Source organism: Mandrillus leucophaeus, unplaced genomic scaffold (genome assembly GCF_000951045.1).
Source record: "Mandrillus leucophaeus isolate KB7577 unplaced genomic scaffold, Mleu.le_1.0 Scaffold49, whole genome shotgun sequence".
In the NCBI taxonomy this organism is placed as follows: domain Eukaryota; kingdom Metazoa; phylum Chordata; class Mammalia; order Primates; family Cercopithecidae; genus Mandrillus; species Mandrillus leucophaeus.
The window spans coordinates 5,137,931-5,159,473 of record NW_012105253.1 but is presented as its reverse complement, the minus strand read 5'-3'; the positions used below and the strand labels follow the sequence as shown (position 1 = coordinate 5,159,473).

General features: G+C 37.9%; 1 protein-coding gene across 1 annotated transcript in view; it reads right to left on the bottom strand.

The window, feature by feature from the left end:
- The window catches only part of DGKI (diacylglycerol kinase, iota), a 481,484-nt gene that overhangs the window by 31,936 nt on the left and 428,005 nt on the right, over nucleotides 1-21,543 (bottom strand). Inside the window, exon 29 of the mRNA XM_011995483.1 lies at nucleotides 16,885-16,910. Within this exon, the coding sequence (XP_011850873.1) occupies nucleotides 16,885-16,910 (26 nt within the window). The remainder of the gene's footprint in view (nucleotides 1-16,884; nucleotides 16,911-21,543) is intronic.

Sequence of the window (21,543 nt, the reverse complement as noted above, 5' to 3'; positions counted from 1 at the left end):
AGTCTCACTCCGGAGAAGCTGTCACTGTAGAATGAAGGCACAGAAAAAGAGACATGCTCAGAGGGCTCATATCAAAATATAGATGTGGTCAGGCACAGTGGCTCACACCTGTAATCCTAACACTTTGGGAGGCTGAGGCGGGTGGATCACCTGAGGTCAGGAGTTCGAGACCAGCTTGGCCAACATGGTACAACCCAGTCTCTGCTAAAAGTACAAAAATTAGCCAGGTGTGATGGCAGGCACCTGTAGTCTCAGCTACTCAGGAGGCTGAGACAGGAGGATCGCTTGAACCCAGGAGGCGGAGGTTGCAGTGAGCCAAGATCGTGTCACTGCACTCCAGCCTGAGTGACAGAGGGAGACTCTGGCTCAATAAAAAAGAAAAAGAAAAAGAAAATCAGATGTGAGAGAAGAGACTCTCTCAATCTCCTCTCCTTTTTCCTCCTTCAAACACTCACTGAATTCTAGATTTATACCCCTCACACTCCACCTACCAGCTTCTCCTCCATTGCTGAAACATGGTGCAGAGCACACATCTCACGTGGCTACCTTCTCATCATCCCTGGGATTAATCTATCAGTGGCATCAAAAGGCCATTAAATACTACAGTGGCCTTATATTCAAGCACCACCTGTGCCAAATCCATCTTAGAGTGTGTAACCATAGATAGGAGACAAAAATAGGTTTTGTTTCTCTCTAATGACAGAATTAATCCCCCAATTCAATTAATTCCTACTAATGAAATGCATGAATATATATTGGTTCTTTCCATCTGCTGTGGCAATCCTTTTAAAGCTCCTATTAGCATGGAAGAGATTTCTGTTTGGAGAAAAAACAAACAACCTCCACCTAGTGTTCCCTCCTGGCAGTAAAACCTCTACCTTGCTGCCAGAGGACCAGGATGTGCTCCCTTCAAAAGCAGTCCGTTCCACTTCCTTTATTCACCGCTGGAATTGGCTATAAACAGCACAGGGACCAGATGTCTCCCCAAAGCATCCCATTTGCTTATCTGTTGTTGTGAAATTGTTTAACTGTTTCACATGTCTAAGTTCCATTTCTGTAATTAAGTCATAAGCATGAGGACATTATTTTCTCTTTGTTTTAGCCATACTATATCTTTCACTGAAATCTCTATGGGACAGAAAATACATGAAGTGCTTAATAAATAGTTGGTTGATCCTTTTGACCTGGTGATTCAGCCGGATATCATTTCAATACACTTTAAACTCTGGATTGAGGAAGACATTCTAGGGAGTGAAAGAAAGCTCACTTTACTGGTCCCTGCTATACCTTGCAATCAATTTTGGAGTCACAAATATCTTCAGATCTCTTTGTAAACCTCATGGTGTTTATTAGATGCATCTAGTAAACACAGCAAAACACCACTGCCACTATCTCATGAGATCAGAAATGTTTATGAGTCAAATAAGAGCTGTATATTAGCAATGATACTTGTTACTTCCTAGAACATGGAGAGTAACCCTTAGATAAGTGTTAAAGCAAACTTCATGGATTAATTAATTTGCTTTGAGCACTGGGTTAGTGAAAACAAGCTCATGGGTTACAGGCCCAATGGGCTCACACTCTTCCAGAATCACAGCATGTCACTTTCAGCCTGCTGTGTAACATACATGCCACCAGTCACAAAGGACCAGCAAAGGGTCTTAAAATACCTTCTGGAAAATCTCTATAACTCAATATCAATTTTTCTCTAGCAATAAATTAATACAATCACCTTTGGATGTAATGGGAAAAAAATTTATTTATGTAGTACCACCATCTAAAGTAATATACAGCTATTCCCTTAAAACTAGAAAAATATAACTTCATTTTTAATATCAATATTGTAGAATCCTATTAACTATTTTGTTAGGTAAACATTAAGCTTGCAAAAAAATCCAGGGAGGAGTTTTCATATTTGTAAAGCATTTTCTTTTCTTGCTTTTTTTTGTTTTTAAGACAGAGTCTGGCTCTGTCACCCAGGCTGGAGTGCAGCGGGGCCATCTTGGCTCACTGCAAGCTCCGCCTCCCGGGTTCTCACCATTCTCCTGCCTCAGCCTCCTGAGTAGCTGGGACTACAGGCACCCACCACAACACCTAGCTAATTTTTTTGTATTTTTAGAGACGGAGTTTCACCGTGTTAGCCAGGATGGTCTTGATCTCCTGACCTTGTGATCCGCTGGCCTCGGCCTCCCAAAGTGCTGGGATTATAGGCATGAGCCACTACACCCGGCCTTGTAAAGCATTTTCATCTTGAACCTAAAATAATTACAACCCACAGTAACACTATTTCCCCCTTCTTAACATTTGAATGAAATAATATGTGTGTTGGAAATCTCTAGCAATGCAAGAGATTTTTTTTAAGAAGTTCTAGTACTCTGAAGGTCCTTCATCCCTATAATGTTGAGAGAGTTTAGATTGTCTAACTTTGTTTAATTTTACTTTCCTGGCATTTGGATGATAAAGCTATAATCTTGAGAGAGTAACAGAAATGGAAGCACTAATAAAGTCCTTATTATCCCCACAGATGAGAGAAAGGTGCCACGTAAAAGAGAACTGCTGCTGGCCTGTAGCTCTGATGACTTTTACAGAGAAGCACAGAGAGAACTTCAGGCCTTGGCTTTACCCCTTCCTGCAACTTCAAGCAGGCATTCTTCCTGCGATCAGGGTCCCTGAATCCACTGGATGTGTTTTAGCAGTGTCCTTCAAGGCCTCTGAAAGGAACTGAGGGTCAACAAGTGTACTCATGTTTCACCCAGTGATATCTGTAAGCAGGTCTGATGTGGCCTGAGAATAATGGATGGTTCCTGGTTTTAACCAAACATCAAGACTGCTTGGAAAATGGTGTTTAAGGTCAGAAGTCAAGTACAGTTGAGTACGTACTAGAGCTCAAAAAGATCATAAGCTTATGAGTCATCCAGTCATCAGGATGCACATTACATTTCTTCTCAGTGCCTAGTAGCAAACTGACCACTCTGTAAGATAAAAGCCTTTTAAACCAAAAAGAAGAATAGCTAAACACCCCTCACTGGAACAAAAGTAAAGTCGGGAAGGAGTTTATTTAGCAAAGGTCATGTTCAGGGACATACCAGCAAAATGCACATATGGCAAAAGTGTACAATTAAAAAATAAATAAAATGTCAAGAGCATACCCTCATTATTGTAAATATAGATTATTTGCATTATTTATTTATCTTTTTATTATACTTTAAGTTCTGGTATACACGTGCAAGAATGTGCAGGTTACATAGGTATACATGTGCCACGGTGGTTTGCTGCACCCACCAACCCATCAACTACATTAGGTATTTCTCGTAATGCTATCCCTCCCCTAGACCCACCCCTACGAGGTTATAATAAAACACTAATTTTGAATCTTCCCCCATATAAGAATATGACAGATATTACTTGGAAGAATATAAAAATTAAGCATTTTATTTCAGAAAAGTAAAAATAAATCTTAACTTTCACTATATCATGCTAAACTGATCAAGCAACATCACGCCTTAGAAGAATTCTTATATAAATGGTTACTTCTGAAGCATGCCCAAGACATAAAATTTTAATTTGAAATAGAATAGGCTTCAGTGTATCAGTAAGTCTTCAATTATATTTATTAAAGATCAGATTGTTATTGCCCAGTTGATGAGAAGGGAAATGAAATCAAGACTAAACCTTCATTCTTCATAGGAATTCATATATTCTTAAGAAAAAAAAGAACATCTAGAAACTTAATACATGTATACTTACACATCCAAACGTAGTCCCTGATTGCTAAAGAAATACAGTGATGTAGAGAATGATTTCCTAGAGAAGGTAAAAGAAATTTTCCAAAAAGGAAGATTTGCATTGGCAGAAAAGCTGGGGGTAGAGATTTCTATAGAGAACATGCAGCTTAGCAGAATGAAGAAAGACATAAGAAGCACTTCCATTTGATAACAGGGACCTCTGAAATAGTGTCAGGGAGGAGTGTGTCAGGAAAATCGTGAAAACGAGATGGCTGAGAGAACCCCATTCAGGACTCAGAGGGTAGTGTGAGGCCAAAGACTCTCCCTCCTCTCCCCTACCTCCCACCCCTATAACATCAACAAAAATCACTCAGAGACTCCATTCAGACTATATCCTCACACAAGTCTGCCACCCTCTTCCCCAAAGAGAACTAGGAGTTTAAATATATAGCAGAAAGACAGCTGGGAAATCAGATGCTTGAAGAATGGGTTTGGGTAGACCATGCTTTCTGAGAATGGGAAAAAGCCCACAGGATAGTTAAGGAAGATAGGGTGACTAGAGAGGCACACGGTCAGAGAAACAAAGCGAACAGTTAACAGAAATAGCCATGGTTTAAATGACTTTCTTACAGTCTTACAAAATACCTCTTTTTTTTTTTTTTTTTCTCGATGGCTGAAACAATTGTCTTCACTAGTGAGGGTGACAGGATGGAAATGTCATCAGACAAGGAAAACTGAGTGGATTCTGGCAGATTTCAAATTCCCTTTTCAATAATCATTGGGACTTTGCATTGTCAGGAGAAAAGCTGGAACCTGCATTATTAAATAGCATTTGTCCCCTTGCCAAAGAATGTGGAAGCTGCCTGCCTGCAGTATTTATACACTTGCAAAGTGGATTTTAGTGTTTTTCAAAAAGCGGGTCTATGGCAAGGTGTAGCAATAGAAACCCCATTTGTCATCCCAAACAAAAACAATCTACTGGAATTCGTAAGCAGAAATCCCTACAGGAACTCCTTAGACAGCAGGGCACAGGTATCTCCAAAATACTTTCCAAAAATGAAAGGTGGCATTTTTCATTTTTCCTCCTGTGTTTCATTGCTCAGTGTTCTCTCCTGGCTCAGAAGCCTGTAAAAGCCAGGAGCAGAAGAGGCCTTAGAAGGCAGCCAAGCTCAGCCGGCTCCAGGGAGAAACCCAGGCCTGATGCAAGGAACTCCAAACCACGGCTTTTGCAATTGCCAACCCTACCACCCATGTTAAAGTGACAATTACTCAGAATGATACAAGTTGATATGGTTTGGATCTGTGTCCCCACCCAATCTCATGCTGAATTGTAATCCCCAGTGTTGGAGGTGGGTTCTGATGGGAGGTGATTGGATCATGGGTGTGGATTTCCCCCTCGGTGTTCTCATGATAGTGAGTGAATTTTCATGAGATCTGGTTGTTTAAAAGTATATGGCACCTCCCCCTCTGCTTTCTCTTCCTCCTGCTCCAGCCATGTAGGATGTGCCTGCTTCCCCTTCGCCTTCTGCCATTGTTGTAAGTTTCCTGAGGCCTCCCCATCCATGCGTCGTGTATAGCCGGTGGAACCATGAGCCAACAAAACCTCTTTTCTTTATACATTACCCAGTCTCAGGTAATTCTTTATAGCGACGTGAGAATAGATGAACTAATACACAAGTCATTCTGTGTCCATTACCCTGCAGGAAATGTGCATTTCAAGTAATCCTAGAGAACAATAGGCTTTAATCATCCCAAAAGCCCACGCAAAGGAGACATATGAGGTCTATTTATAAAAAAATCTATATGCCCATTTTGGCTGTCTGACATTGATGGTTACTCTCCCTCTCTCTTGCACATTTCCTCTCTTCCTGTCTCTTTCTTTTGTTAATGTTTGTAAGCACACTGTGTGCTAGGTCTTTGCCTATATTATCTAATTTAATCCTCACAATAAGCCTATTAGACATGTACTCTTATTATTACCATCCTTGTTTTCAGGATGAAGAAATTGAGGTTTAATGACATTAAGTAATTTGCTCAAGACCACATGGCTAATATGGAATAAAACCAGCATGTAGACCCAGGATGTGAAATATTTATGAGATATGAGAAAGCCCGTCTCTTTAGCAGGGTACTACATTGTCTGCTTATCTGGTTGTACAGACTGTCAAACCATACTACGGGGTCATTAGGTAGTAATACCAGGTCCTTCCTTCCCAGTATTTCCCTGGTCAGGCCAAAGGGATGTAGTTTTAGTAGTCTCCATATCCCATACTTTTCTGGCTCTGATGAGGAAAGCTGTAGAAAATCAAGTTGCTCTGCTAGGTAAAGGAGAGGCTTCAGCAATGAACTTCTCATAAGTATTATGTGAAACTGTGCTTGCTGGGGAATGGATGTTACAGGATGCTAAGAAAGTCACATCCTAAGATTTAGGGCACCCAAAATGAACCCAGAAATTGAGGATTGACATAACGGGTCTGGCAAAACAAGGAAACATTTAGTCGACTTAATTAGCTTGTAAGATGGCTGGACTGGTGAATATTTTAACAGCTTTATCCAGGACAGTCCAGGCCTAAGCATCTACAATTGACAGGCTGGGCAAACAAAAATGCAAACAAAGCATGCATTCAAAGTACTACAATATACAGGTTAAAGTAACATATCTAAGACTAACCTTCTAGGAACCAACTGAAAAAGTGACAACACATTCTAATATTCTGCAACTGGTAATGATGATAAGATATGTTTAGGGTAAGTCCATAATTCAGGAAAACCAGTCACCAGCCAGTTATTTGCAAGAGGAGGTCACCAAAATGATAAAACAAGTTCTAGGTAGAGGAAAAGACTTTCGATTAAATATTAGGATTTCTAGTCAAATTAAAAACAAATATAGTAACAATTATCCTCACATGAGAATTATATTACAATAACTTTCAGTGTACCAACCCAGCCCCTTGGTTTCACTGGGTGTTAATATAACCCAGATCATATAATTTCATGCAGTAGAAATCATAAACACAGTAACTTTTAACAATAGGTACAATTCAATTTTCTGTTTCTGCTATCATAGAATATTACACAAAGACCAGAGTCAGAGATTTCTCAATTCCTAAATACTGTATTGACTTATCTGTGGAAATGAAACCTATGATAGCTTCATTTGTTGCCAGACACATCACCTTGGTTGATGGCCCCTTCTCATCCTTCCACTTAAAAGTAAACTAGGGGCCGGGCATGGTGGCTCACGCCTGTCATGCCAGAACTTTGGGAGGCTGAGGCAGGTGGATCACAGGAGGTCAGGAGTTCGAGACCAGCCTGTCCAACATGGTGAAACCTCATCTCTAGTAAAAATAGAAAAATTAGCCGGGCATGGTAGCACACGCCTGTAATTCCAGCTGCTCGGTAGGCTGAGGCAGGAGAATCACTTGAACCTGAGAGGCAAAGGTAGAAGTGAGCTGAGATCACGCCACTGCACTCCAGCTTGGGTGGCACAGTGAAACTCCATCTCAAAAGACAAACAAACAAAGTAAACTAGGAATAGGACATCAACTTTCTTCCTTTTCTAACTCCTTTTTTTCCCTGTTGCTTTTTTATTCTATAAGGTGTTAATATTTTAACTTAAATATTCTATAACCCCAAAAGCAATCCAACGCAATGTTGTAGGTACATTTTAATAAAGAGTATTCCCTTGGCTGGGCATGATGGCTCACACCTGTAATCCCAGCACTTTGGGAGGCCAAGGCAGGTGGATTGTCTGAAGTCAAGAGTTGGAGACCAGGCTGACCAACAAGGTGAAACCACTAAAAAGACAAAAAATTACCTGGGCATGGTGGTGCATGCCTGTAATCCCAGCTACTCAGAAGGCTGAGACAGAAGAATGGCTTAAACCTGGGAGATGGAGGTTGCAGTGAGCCGAGATTGTGCCACTGCACTCCAGCCTGGGTGACAGAGGGAGACTTTGTCTCAAAACAAAACAAAACAAAACAAAAACAAACAAACAAAAAAAGAGTATTCCCTTATCTCCTCCTGCCACTTACAATCAACCTTCAAAAGACAACTAGATAACTATCACAAACAAAGCATTCCAAAAAAACCAAAACAATCAAGGGATTATACGGTTACAATCAATAATGAGATGTAGCAAAGGGAAATGACCGATAACAGTAGGGTCAGGACACATAGAAAGCAACATAACCAGATTTTGGAAAGCCCAGGGCGGGTTGTTTTGTTTTGTTTTCTCAATCAGCAGCGAATTATCTATTTTCCTAGGATTTGTGAAAGCAGGCTAAGAAAAAATACGCTATCATTTTTATTGTTTTTCCTTTCAAAACACAGTCTATAGGGAACACCCAGCGAGACTACCACAACAGGCCATCTTTTCAGCACATAGTAACTGAATCTCTTTGGAAAAAGACCAGGAGTGACCTATCTTCTACAAGAGGGAACAATATTAATGAGGCTGCAATGGGATTCAAAGATCTGTAATGAAAGTTTCTGTTTGCCAACACCACATACTGCAGCAAATTTAACAGTAAGATTTGTATAGAGAGAATCAGTTCTGTGCCAGGGCACAGCACAGAATAAGGCAATGTCTCTATTCATTGAGTTTATAGTCAAATAAGAAAAGTAACATTACCCATGAGGAAAGAAAATTGGAACACACTCAAAAAAAAAAAAAGAAAAAAAGTAGGCAATAAGGAAGGAGAAATCGTGGGCATTTAAGTTGTCAGGAAAATTCATCTTTGTTTGTCCTTAGTATCTACGGAGGTGGTTCCAAGACACGGAAATTAATGAGCATTGAGGTGAGACCTGAATGAAGGACAATGAAGGTGCCTGCCAGAGAGATGGTAGGAGGTGATCGAAACCTTATGGCTGAATAAAGACAAGAAAGGCGAGGTCTAGAGAGGGTCCCGCAAGCAGAGTAGAAGTAATTCTCTAAAGCTCTAAAGCAACATGAGCTAAACCAGGAAGAGAAAGAGCCTAAAAAATGAGCACTAAAAAGTTCAAATCTAATTAGAAAGTCAAGGGGGATTCTATAGGAAAAATCTGATATGGGGCAAAAAAAGGACACTTCAGCAACTTTACATTAATGATAGCCCAAAGTCATTGCAAAGTGACATACTGTGATGGTCAATATAGTAAGTTCTTCCTAGCAATGCAATTAAAGATCTGCACATATTTCCATCTATAACATCAGTCAAGTTTACTTTTTTTAGACGCAGTCTTGCTCTGTAGCCCAGGCTAGAGTACAGTGGCACGATCTCGGCTCTCTGCAACCTCTGCCTTCTGGGTTCAAACACTTCTCTTCCCTCAGCCTTCCAAGCAGCTGGGATTACAGGCATGTGCCACCATGTCGGGCTTATTTTTGTATTTTTAGCAGAGGTGGGGTTTCACCATGTTGGCCAGGCTGGTCTCAAACTCCTGACCTCAGGTGATCCGCCTGTCTCGGCCTCCCAAAGTGCTAGGATTACAGGTGTGAGCCACGGCACCCAGCCAGTATCTAACTTTCTTAATCTTCTTTACTCATATTCATCATAGTCATGATAATTATCTTCCTACTTGTGATAATCTCTTTAAGGGAATAGCTACCTTTTGAGAATTCTACCTTTTAAAAAAATGAGTGTTATTGACAGGAGATTGGATCCCTATTTTCTTGATTATGGCATATGGGGCTATAAGAAGTGGATCCAAAATATATCTTTGAATTGTTTTTCTGTGTCAAGGCTTTTTCTTATTTATATGAATAAAAAATTCCCATCTTTAATAATCACTTTCTACCCAATAAAAAGGCCTCATACAATTATGCGGTCTTTATTTAACAAACAAAATCATTATTTCCTATTACATGAGCTCAAATTTCAGCAATGCTATTGACAGGCAGTACAGAGAAATGGTTGGGAAAGGATCTCGATCCAGATCACCTGAGTTCACATCCTACTTCTACCTTTTACGCAATAGGCATGTGGCCTTGGACAAATCATTTAATCAGTTTGTCCCCTAGTTTTCTCCTCTGTAAAATGAGAATAATAGGAGTATATACGAGATATTCCAGTAACTCAAGTATTGCACAAAGTCTTCCAGAGATCATAAAAAGAGAAAATCCTTCCTAATTCATTTTAAGCTACAAATATCATATACATACTACACAATAGAAAGCAAAATTAAAGACTAATCACACTTATGAACATGGACATAAATATCTAAACAAAATATTAGCAAATCAAATCTAGCAATGTATAAAGGCAGTAAATATTATAACCAATTTGAGTTCTTCTCATAAATATGATATTGATTTCTATTTAAAATTCAAGTAGTAAAATGCACCCATATTAACAGACCAAAGGAAAAAAAAAGTCATCTCTAAAGATGAAGAAAAGAGTATTCAATAAGATTCAACATCCGTTGAATTTAACACATTAGAGTGAAGGAAAATATCCTTATAAGAAATATCCACAAAACAAGTACTGCCACCTGCATCAGGACCACCTGGCAGTGAACTTCTTTCTTAATTGTGACTTCTGGATGCATCCACTTTGAATTCAGGAAAAAGTTAATGATGCTATCTCTATTACCAGTCAATACTGCACTGAAGGTTTTCACCAGTGCAGAAAGTGCCAGAAATATGTATACAAAGCATAATGATTGGGAAGGACAAAACAAAATTCTTTGTAGATGAGATTGCCTATATAGAATTCTCTTCCCACAAAAAGACCCTTGAGATAAAATTTATGAATTTAAACCTTTATCAGGAATATTGATAAAGAAACAAGATTTTAAAATTCAACTGCATTTCAATATGCCAGCAAAGACCACTTAGAAAATATAATTTTAAAAATACAACATATGAATTGTCACTAAAAATATAAAGTACCTAGGAATATATTTAACACAAAAATGACTAAACCATTCATGAAGGAAATTATAAAACTCTATTCATAGCCATTTAAAAAAGCCAATTAAATGTAAAGAGATGTAGCTTGGAATAAATAGATGCACTATCATAAAAATATCAATTTTCTTTATACTAACTTATAGATTCATGCAATTTTCATAAAAATTTCAGCACAAAACTTGATAAACTAATTTTATAATTTATATGAAACAGGAAAAACTCAATTATAAACCAAGTCACTCCTGAAGAACAAATTACAAGATATATCCTCCAACAGATACCGGAACTCATACCAAAGTTATAACAACTAAAACAATAGTACAGGTATAGATATATTCATCAATATAACAGAAAACAGAACCTGGAGACTCACATTTACAGGGAGACAACAGGCTTTACAAGTCAGTGCAGAAAATAAATGATAATGAAATAGCTGGTTATGTATATGAACACAATCAAAATAAAATTTGACCTTTACCTCTTACCAAACCACAAAAATCAATTCCAAGTTATTAAATATGAAAGAAAGCACTCTAAAAATTTTATGAGACAATATCTTTATGATTATGCTTTGAAAGATTTCTTTTAAAAATACCAAAGGCATAAACCATAGAAAAACAATAATTTTACTATAGTAAAATAAACAATATCCATCTATTCATCAGATGACATCAAAAAGAGCTCAAACAGATAAACCACAAACTGGAGAAAATTTGCAACACACATAGGCAACAAAACAATTTTTACCTAGAATACATAAAAAAGTTCATAAATCATTAAGAACACAACCAACCATGTGGGGAAGAGTGAGTAAAAGAAATAAAAAGATCTTTCATAGAAGAGTAAACACAAATGGCCTATATGAAAAGATGCTTGATCTCATATGTAATCATTGATTACAAATTAGATGCCATTTCATACTTTCATAAGACTAGCAAACATTTTTAAATTAGTTAATTTCAAGAGTGGGCTAGGATGTAGATCAATGGGAACTCTTATCCACTGAAGTTGGGAGTGTATATTAAAATGATCACTTTGCAAAACAATTTGTTATAATGCTATAAGTTAAATATGTATATAATCTACCACCTAACTTAAGCTATTCCCAGGCTTAAGCACATGTATACCAGAAAGAGTTACAAAAAGAGAATGTTCATAGTGATACTGTTTGCAATAGCAAAACAAAAACAAAACCCCAAGAAACCTGTTATTTATGTAAATATTCATTAGCAGATTGGATATATAAATTGTTATATACTCATACAATAGAGTAGTACACAACATGAACTATTGATGAAATGCATATGGCACTCATCCATAAGGATGAATCACAAAAAATATTCTTTCGAATAAAAGAAACAAATGACAACATGAGTCAATCTGTACAAATTCAAAATATGTAAAACTATATACACACACACATATACACACATATGGGAATACATATATGAGTTATATATCCACATATATATTCATATGTAAGATATGCATATATGTAGTAAAACAATAAGAAGAAACAAGGACACGATTAACAAAAAGGCAGAATAGTAGTTATTTCTGAAGGAGAAGGAAGGGGACATAATTAGGAAAGCAAATGACATGAAGCTCCCAAATTCCTACAAATGTTTTACCTCTTAGTCTGAGGGCCAAGTACACAGTAGTTCCTTTTGCTTATTATTTAAACTGAGCAGATAACATTTTATATATTTTATGAATAGTATCTATTTCAGTAATATACATGAAAGAAAAGTGAATGATGAGGTATAGCCATTGATGCCTCAAAGAGTTTGGGCCATGCCACAGTGTGTTTCATTGCATAACTATATTAATCCATTCTCATGCTGCTATTAAAGGCATACTTGAGACTGCATAATTTATAAAGGAAAGAGGTTTAATGGACTCACAGTTCCACATGGCTGGGGAGGCCTCACAATCATGGCAGAAAATGAAGAAAGAACAAAGGGACGTCTTACATGGCAGCAGGCAAGAGAGAGCTTGTGCAGGGGAACTCACATTTACAAAACCATCAGATCTCATCAGACTTATTCACTATCACAAAAACAGTATGGGGGAAACTGCCCCACAACTCAATTATCTCCACCTGGCCCCATCCTTGACACATGGGGATTACTACAATTCAAGATGAAATTTGGGTGGGGACACAGCCAAACTATATCAGTAACCTACTGCCAAGTACAGCCGACTCCACGCCTGACAGTGGATTCATTCTTGAACACTTTACACTGGCGATTGTGGTTGTGACAATTTTATTTCCAGATAGCCATTACTGCAATTCATGTTCACTATGTTACTGTTGCAACAAAAAAAGCTGTCCTAGAATGTGACAGCCATAGTTGACAACTGGTCTAAGAGGTAGGACAGGAGAAGGATGCCTGCCTCAGACGTTCCAGTGGGGCATGCAGCAGATTGTTGGCACTTTCTTTTAAGAGGCAACTAATGCCTTTTAGTTTGTAAATGAACAGACATTAGTTGGAAGATGACCTGCCCTGAGTGTGCTGGCACAGGTAGCAGCAGTAAGGGCAGCATTCCAAGGATCCTGTAAAATAAGCAGGCTAAGGTGACAGAACAGAAGATGAGTTCTCAGAGCCAGGGAAGCAGCCTGGGCCCAGGAGATGGCTCCAGGAGCAATTTAAATGATGAAGTGATAGGCATTCAATACAGGGGAAACGCAGAGGACAGTGCAATCAATCACTGCCAAGCTTATCTTCTGACAAGGAGTGGGGCTCCAGCTTCCAGATGTAGCATTAAAACATAATGTTCCCACTGGCGTTTAGCATGGCAGGTTTCCCTGAAACTTCAGTTTCACTCAGTTAACTAATTATGAGAAAATGTGACATTGGTATTTACTTTTTCTACAGGGACAAATCATTCCCAGCAGGAGGGACAAGTTGTTATTTTTGTTCTGCTTTGTTTTGTCATTAAAAAGAAATTAACTTACACAGTAGTAAATATACTCTTGTTGGAGGGGCGGGGGGAAGAATTATCTCCATAGTTCTCTCCATTCAATCATGTCTTTGGTTTTCCAGGGACATGGCGGATAAAAGAGAGTTAAGAGTTTTGTTGTTAGAATTGGGTCTGAAAATTAACTCTCTCACCTACTAGCTATGTGACCTTAAGCAAGTTATTTAAGCACTCTGAGCCTGCTTTTGCAACTGTGAAACTGGGGGTGATGCATCGACTACAGAGTGTTATTTGTGAAAGATGAAAGGACATAAGGCGGTTGGAGCACGCGAGCACAGTGCTTCTGCATAATAAGCACTCGATACAATTTAGCCTTTATTCTTAGTGACCCTGATGTGCTATTATATAAATATAGAAACAGTTTATGTGTCATTTAGACCTTGTGTTGCCAATTCTATATGACCACACATCTAATCATCAACTGAGCCTTTACTCTGGCACTATAAGCTACATGGTGTATTAAACATTTTACTCCTCCTCACCCCGATGTAATAAAAGGTTTCCAGAGAAAATTTAATGAAAATGAAAAAAACGGTTATGCTCTCCCATCCTCTTTTAACTTTTCAAGGGCGGGACGTAATCCCGAGCAAAACATCACAGATAAACCTGTGCTTCCTCTTCTACTGCCTGAATGCTAGAGAATAATACTATGTTTGGGGTACTTTTAACAAATCAGAAAGTGATTTTACAAATGATTTCTCAACTGAACTTGATACAATCCCATGAGGTACACAGTTTCTGATTAGCCCCATCTTACAGACAAGGAAAACAAAACAAACAAGATAAGGTCAATGACAATGCCACTGTATTCAAGCTCTCTATGCAAGAGTACCATGAGAATGAAAAATACCAGGGTTATTGGACATGGCAAAATTAGATTTTTCCAAGAATAAGTTCTTGTCTTAGAGCCGAAGTGACTAGTTATTACAGAGGGAGGACCAGTTGAGGAAAGCAAACAAAATAGAAAATCAAGAGACATAGGTTTTATGTTCCAATTTCACAATCCATTTGCACAACATGCCTTAAATTTTCTACCAATAAACTTGAGAAAAAAAAATTGCTACTTCTCACCTCTCTTACAAGTATATTGCAATGCCATTATTGTGTACAAATAATACGTAAGATTGATGCTATAACATTCAAGGGGTTTTATACTAGCCATAGTACATATGAGCTCTTAAAAATGTATAAATAGAAGGAAACATATTTTGAGTGGTAGATAGAAAATTCTGGCAATAAAGAAAAAAGATTTTTTTTCAAGAATATATGGGCTAGAAAATGATGAACAACTACATAAGATTAGGTAAATCATCACTATAATTTTGCATTATGTACTTGAACTATTTTTGGAAGTCACAGAAACAAACTAAGGGGTATGAACATGTAATAATTTTTTGAAGCCATGAAATTATAATGGACCTGTAATATCAATAATGTTTCTTCAACTAATCACATATAAGGTTCTTAAAATAATCAATTCTGAAGTGCTCTTAATCTTCCAAGCAAGTCTTTCTGGCAGTAGTCACCCTTTAGGACTTCAAAGGACCCTGACATATGCCACCTATTATTTCATAACCACTTAAGAAGTCTTAGTGGATTATCAAATTATAATTCACAAGTTTCCCTCAGCCACCATTTCTGTCTGAATGGGGAATAAATTCTTATAGACAGAAAGGCAAAGACAACCAAAAGTCATTAAAGGGAATCCTAGTTCAAAATAAAAACCAAACACAAGCTTCTAGTTTATAATGTGAACATGGAAGCCCAAGGGCCTACATAAATGTGCAAACACCTAGTAATACCAGCAGCAGTCAGCAAAATAGCACATAATAGCAGGTTGCCATTAGGTGATTGACTACCTAATTCTGACTTAATGGGCCTGAACATAATTTTCCCTATGATTCTTCAGAGAGAATAATACAATTTCGTTCCAGTATTCAGTCAGATTTCACAATGTAGCAGTAGAAGAGGCCAGCCTAAAACTCCTTCTCCCTTTTCTTAATTCATTCATTTAATAAACTTTTTCATTGTTTGCTATTTGTTGGAAACTATATCAAAGAACTCACAGTCGAATAGAGAAAACAGGTAAATAAAGCATGAAATTTGTGCATTAAGCCCTAGAATGTAGAAAAATATTTGGCACAATGATAAGCAGATCAGCAAGCCCTCACAGAGGATGAGGTAAGGCGCGTAGAAACTGTCTATGTGGCAAAAGAAGAAGTCTCCTGTCAGAGAGAACAGTATGGATAAAAGCAGGGAGATGTTGAAAAGATGGTGAGCTCCAGAAATTAGATGTAGAATTAGATGTAGTGTCACATGGCTGGAAAACATGTAGTGTCACATGGCTGGTAGAAGAAGGGAAAAGATGGTAAATGAAGCAATAAGCTGTAGAGGAAGACAAATATTCCATTATTTAGTGCTTGCTAGTCCATGTTAAAATACAATATTGAAAAGCTGAATACAATTATTGGTTGGCTGGAAAGATTTCATTCTAAAGGCAATAGGAGCAGATTTTTACTATAGAGCAATCATTTTGGTGCCAGCCAGGTATACGGTGATCTAGGGAAAAGAAATCTAGAGGTATGGATACCAATTATGAGAGAATTTCCAAAGTCCAAGTAAGATACAAAGGGGCCCCAAGCCAAAGTTCCATATAGCATATTTGTAAAACAACTGTATAGCACAACTGACTCATTGTAGCCACTTAACATTTTTGTGACTGATTGGATAAATGAACAATTCCAAAGGTGAGATGGAACAAAACAAGATATTTTCTCTTTTGAGTGAAATAGCTGTATCTTAAAATGTAAACAATTCATCTCAACTGGATAACAACAAATACCACTGACTGCTTGCCTTCCTTTCAGACTTTAGAGTGCTCTTTGCAAATGAGTGATTGGAACATGATCCCAGTGTCCAATCTGGAAGGCACTGTAGGGAATACATACCATAAACTCTCATTTTAAGGATAAAAATCTGAGTCATAAAAATTACAGGACTAGCCCAAAACCACAAAAAGTTTCTGCTGATGGGACTGAAATCAGTCAGAATAAATTAAGGCTTCACAATATTTGTCAACCAGACTGGTTGGAACAGATTTGAAAGATATCAAATTCAGCTAGGGTGATTTAAGTTTTTAAAAGTGTTTGACATTTCACATTCGAAAACCACAAAGCCAACATCTTAGAGACATTTTCTTAAACAATTATTTGCTCTTACAATGAACTGCAAAGACCAGGGGTCAACTTTTAATCCTGAATTGGTATAAATAAGACAGATGATTCTTACCATGATCTTCTGAAGAGACTGGTGACCTAAAAGGAAATAATAAGCATGATCAATATTTTATATGATAATTATAACAATAATCAAGAATTATTTCATGGTAATTATACCCCCAAATTGAATTAAATGGAAAGTCAATATAGTAGACAGTGTAATTAATGTGTTGATTGCATGGTATATTTCAATCAACAATTCCCAACTCTTACCTGGATTGGTTGGATGTTACAGGTTACTAAAATGTCAGTCTATGCATGGTGTCCTAGGGCTGCAACAAACTTAGGTAAGTCTACATTTACCACACACAAGAAAGAGAACTCATAGAAATGTAGTATAGATGAAATCCTGTGACGTGTATTGCCCAAGGACACGGCTCCAGTGTAAATGCCAGGGATGTAAAAAAAAAAGCACTAGATTGGGTGCCTGTAGATACAAAGAGATCTACTTGAACAGTATAAATTGAGACAGAGGTAAAAGAAATGGCATGCACCCTTATCATTACCAGTTTTTGTTTCCACTCTTCATGGAATTTAATGTTTGAGTGAGCTGACCCTCTACTTCCTGCCTTATGTCTCAGAACATGGGAGAAACAGCATGAGGCAAGAAGGCAATCGCTGGGTTCCACAGAACTTTACCAACAACTTTTGCAAACTATATGTGAGTTCTGCTCTAATTATGGTAATCAGATCACAAATGAAAAATCATATCAACCCTAAAAGGCTTACTTCCCCTCTGTTGACTACTAGTTGAAATACTTTGAGTAGTATACACCTAAGTTTGGAGATGAATTCACCTCCAGCTTGAAGACTATGGCTTTGACTCACACTTATTCTTTTTTAGGGAGAGAGAGAGAGACATATAACGTTATATTCAGAGTTGTTGAAATTTTGAAGGGAAAGGCAAGACGTCACACACTTCCCCTATTTTGAAGGAGTCCTCTTCTCTGAATGATTAGCTCACTCAAGTCCATAGCAGGGAAATGACCAAAGATAAACTCAGGAGTTTGGCAATAAAGCTGCCAATTACTATAACTAATATTTATGAGACATGAAGATAAACCTCAGGGCAAGAATCATTTAGTCAATACAAAAATGGTTGAAGATAATTTTTAGCTACTTGGGGATGCTTGATGTGACTTTACCTACTGGTTAGTAATATTATTGTTTATTATATGAGTGAACAGTAAAGAATAAAGACAGTGGTAATGGAGAAAAGGCCTTGAACCTCAATGAGTGGCAAAGTATCAACTTATTTCAACTGTGCAAGTCTCTTAAAGTAGACTTTTTCATGAAAACTACAGATTCCCAAGATTTGGTGGAAAGAAAACTGGCTTCTGGGAGATGGACATGGGGAGTGGTGAGCAGAAACCTGCCACAATCCCTAAGTCAACGCTGCCCAAGAAACATCACTTGGCCTCCCTGGTGAGGGTTGATTTATCCTCCCATTGGATCCCCTTATTTTGTATCATCCACATACCAGCCTTTCTCACTGGGTTGTAACCCCCTTGAAAACTAAGGCTGTATCTTATTTAGAACAAGTGAGCCCTTAATTAAAATGTGTTGAGTTGAATTAATCTCAGTTCTGTCACACTGATATTCAGACTGACACATTCTAGAGCTTCCCAAAAAGTCATCATGTTACTGTCAAACCATCTTTAGGACAAGTTTGCCTGCTCCTAGGTCAGCTGCAAGAAAAAGTCCTAGAGAATGTGCTTGAAGCTCCAATTGGTTATAATGTAGACACTCTCAGAGCCAAAGGACATCAAAAGCACCCAGAAACAGAGACACCCATATTCTGCCTTAATAATTAGAAAAACTAAAGTGTGTCAGGTGGGGTAGTATTGAATGAGAAGTGAAATGAAATTAGAAGCTGAATCTAAAATAAAACCTATATTTTAAATAAAATAAGCTAATTTCTTCAGCTGTTTAGGTCATAATAGAGTCAGCCACAAGGAAATATCTTTCCTCCTGGTGTTTGCTGATGAGAAGTAAGTAAAAACGTGTCTTGGATTGTTTGCAATTAATTTGTCACAGAGCTACAGGAAGAAAGTAAAATTCATGCCAAAGGACAACTAAATGTCTCAGGTGGAGAGCTTGTGAAGCAGAGTCTTTGCTGGCTTTCTGCAAGAGCAAAACACTGATATTCAATCTGAAAAATTCCAGATGGCTCCGTTAGAGTCCCAAGGGGATGCATTCTGCAGTATGTCCAGGCAGTGGATAAAATATCAATTTCAGAGTGTTTTGTGAAAATTAGTCATGTTGAGTTTCCATGTTGAATGTCTCCCATATGCCTGGCTTTGTGGAATTTTAAGACATATGGAGTATTTCCATCCTCACTCAGTATTTCACCTTTCGCTGCAACAAGTTACTGCATTGTACTACTGAGATGTGCACATCATCCATTATTGCTGGAAATTGGCATAAAAAGTTAGCTCACGGGTGGATCACCTGAGGTCAGGATTTCGAAACCAGCCTGGCCAACATGGTGAAATCCCATCTCTACTGAAAATATAAAAAGTAGCTCGGTATAGTGGCAGGTGCCTGTAATCCCAGCTACTTGGGAGACTGAGGCAGGAGAATCACTTGAACCCGGGAGGCAGAGGTTGCAGTGAGCCAAGACCGTGCCATTGCACTCCAGCTTGGGTAACAAGAGTAAAACTCTGTCGAGAGAGAGAGAGAGAGAAAGAGAGAGAGAGAGAGAGAGAAAGGAGAGAGAGAGGAAGGAAGGAAGGAAGGAAGGAAGCAAGCAAGCAAGCAAGCAAGCAAGCTAGCTCAGGAGAGAAGAAATATTCTGAAATCAGCAATATAAGTAGTTATTTTAACAACAGAGGTTGTAGCCCAGAAACAGATAATTATCTTAAACCTGACAACTGAGGCATGCAGGAAAGCCCCCCGGCTATTCTTTTCACCACACCTGAAAGACATGTGGTTTTATCCCAGACTGTTTATTTTTCCACCAAGTATACTTTATCTTGGAGCAAGTATCTGGCCTTACAATGTAAACCATTACTGGCATTCTTATAGCTGTCCTCTACTTCTTTCCTGATCATGAGTCCTTTAGCTACAGAATATTTATATTTGTTTCTGCTTTGTTTTTATTTATGTTGGTACTTTCTACATTTTATTTTGCTTAAATGCAGCAAAATAATACAAAACAAAACTTCAAGCCGTGCATTTAAAAATATTTCTCCTATTAAGCCTAAATCATTATTATTCAGGTTTGACTCTCTCCATTCATGTTGATTCAATTTATTACTTGAGACCCTATTATTACCAGGCCATGTGCCAAGGGAAGGAGACACAAAGAACAATTTCAGGGAACTCATAATCTAGTGAAAAAGGAAAATACGTAAACAAATGATTATAATGTAAAAAATATATACTGATCAAAATATATATGAAGCAAAGAGGTAGCACAGAGGACAGAGAGATTGATTCAGTATGAAAAGTGTGAAAGAAGGCTTAGAAAAGCAAGAATCATCTGAACTTCGCTCTGAAGAATAAAGAGGAGCTTATTAGGTAAGTTAGGAAGGAGAAGAACTCCAGGCAGAATAGCAATAGATGTGCGAAAAGGAGTACAGATATGAAATTGCATAGAATCCTAACAGATATATAAGTAACTCAGTATTGTTAGAATGTAAAGGAGTAACAAAAGCAAGGACTTGAAAAATAGGTGGCAGGGGCCATTTCATACAGAGCATGTGGAGCCCCTATGAAGTGCTTGCAATTTACCTTCTAAGCTAAACGGAGCAAGCTTGTGAGGCAGAGAAGTCACACATTCTGGAATGAGCAGGCAGTGGAGAGTGAACCATAAAAGAACAAGAAGACAAATTAAAAGGCAGAGGTCAAGTTAAAGACTGTAACTGAAAAACTTCCACGTTAGTAACACAGAAAAAAAATTCCCTCTGCCCTTCAATTTTTTTTTTTTTTTTTTGAAACCCATGGAAAATGACAGGGTGGATGAGAAACAGTAAAAGAAATACCCTCTTTGATTAAATTATTTATAAGCCAAAACCATCATACATGAAGAAGAGCTACCAAGTACAGTCAAAATAGAGCTAAGTTTTAGGGAAACAGATAATTTTGATTTTAGTCAGCTAAAGATATATAAACTATTTTATACACAACAAAACCTATGGCAGAAAGCCTTCCACTTTGAGCCAGGGTGTCCTGCTAGCCAGAAGTAGACCCAAACCTAGAAGAGGTTGCTGCTAAGTAAAAGTTTGAAGATAAGACAGACAAAGTCAAACTTAAGAGCAGCACACCAAATCACTAAGCCCAATCATCCATCCCAAACTAGAAGCTCAAAACAAAAAAACAAACAAACAAACAAACAAAAAATCCAAAAAAACTCACCCAATGCAAATATTACAAATAATAATGGAAAAAAACCAGCATGACATCTATGCAAAAATACCAGAGGAGAAAACAAAACACAGGCAAAGAACACACTAAAAAGATGATGGCATAAAGCAGATAAAAATTATTAATAAATCTTTGTGAAATTTAGAAATGGAGGGAGGGAAGGAAGGACGGAAGAAGGGAGGGAGAGAAGGAGGGAGGGAGGGGTAAATAGAGCATTTGTGAAATGTAAACTTAAAGAAGAAAAATGATCAAGAAACAGTTATAGGGAGGTGAAAAGAGCAAAAGTCTGCCCAGAGTCTTT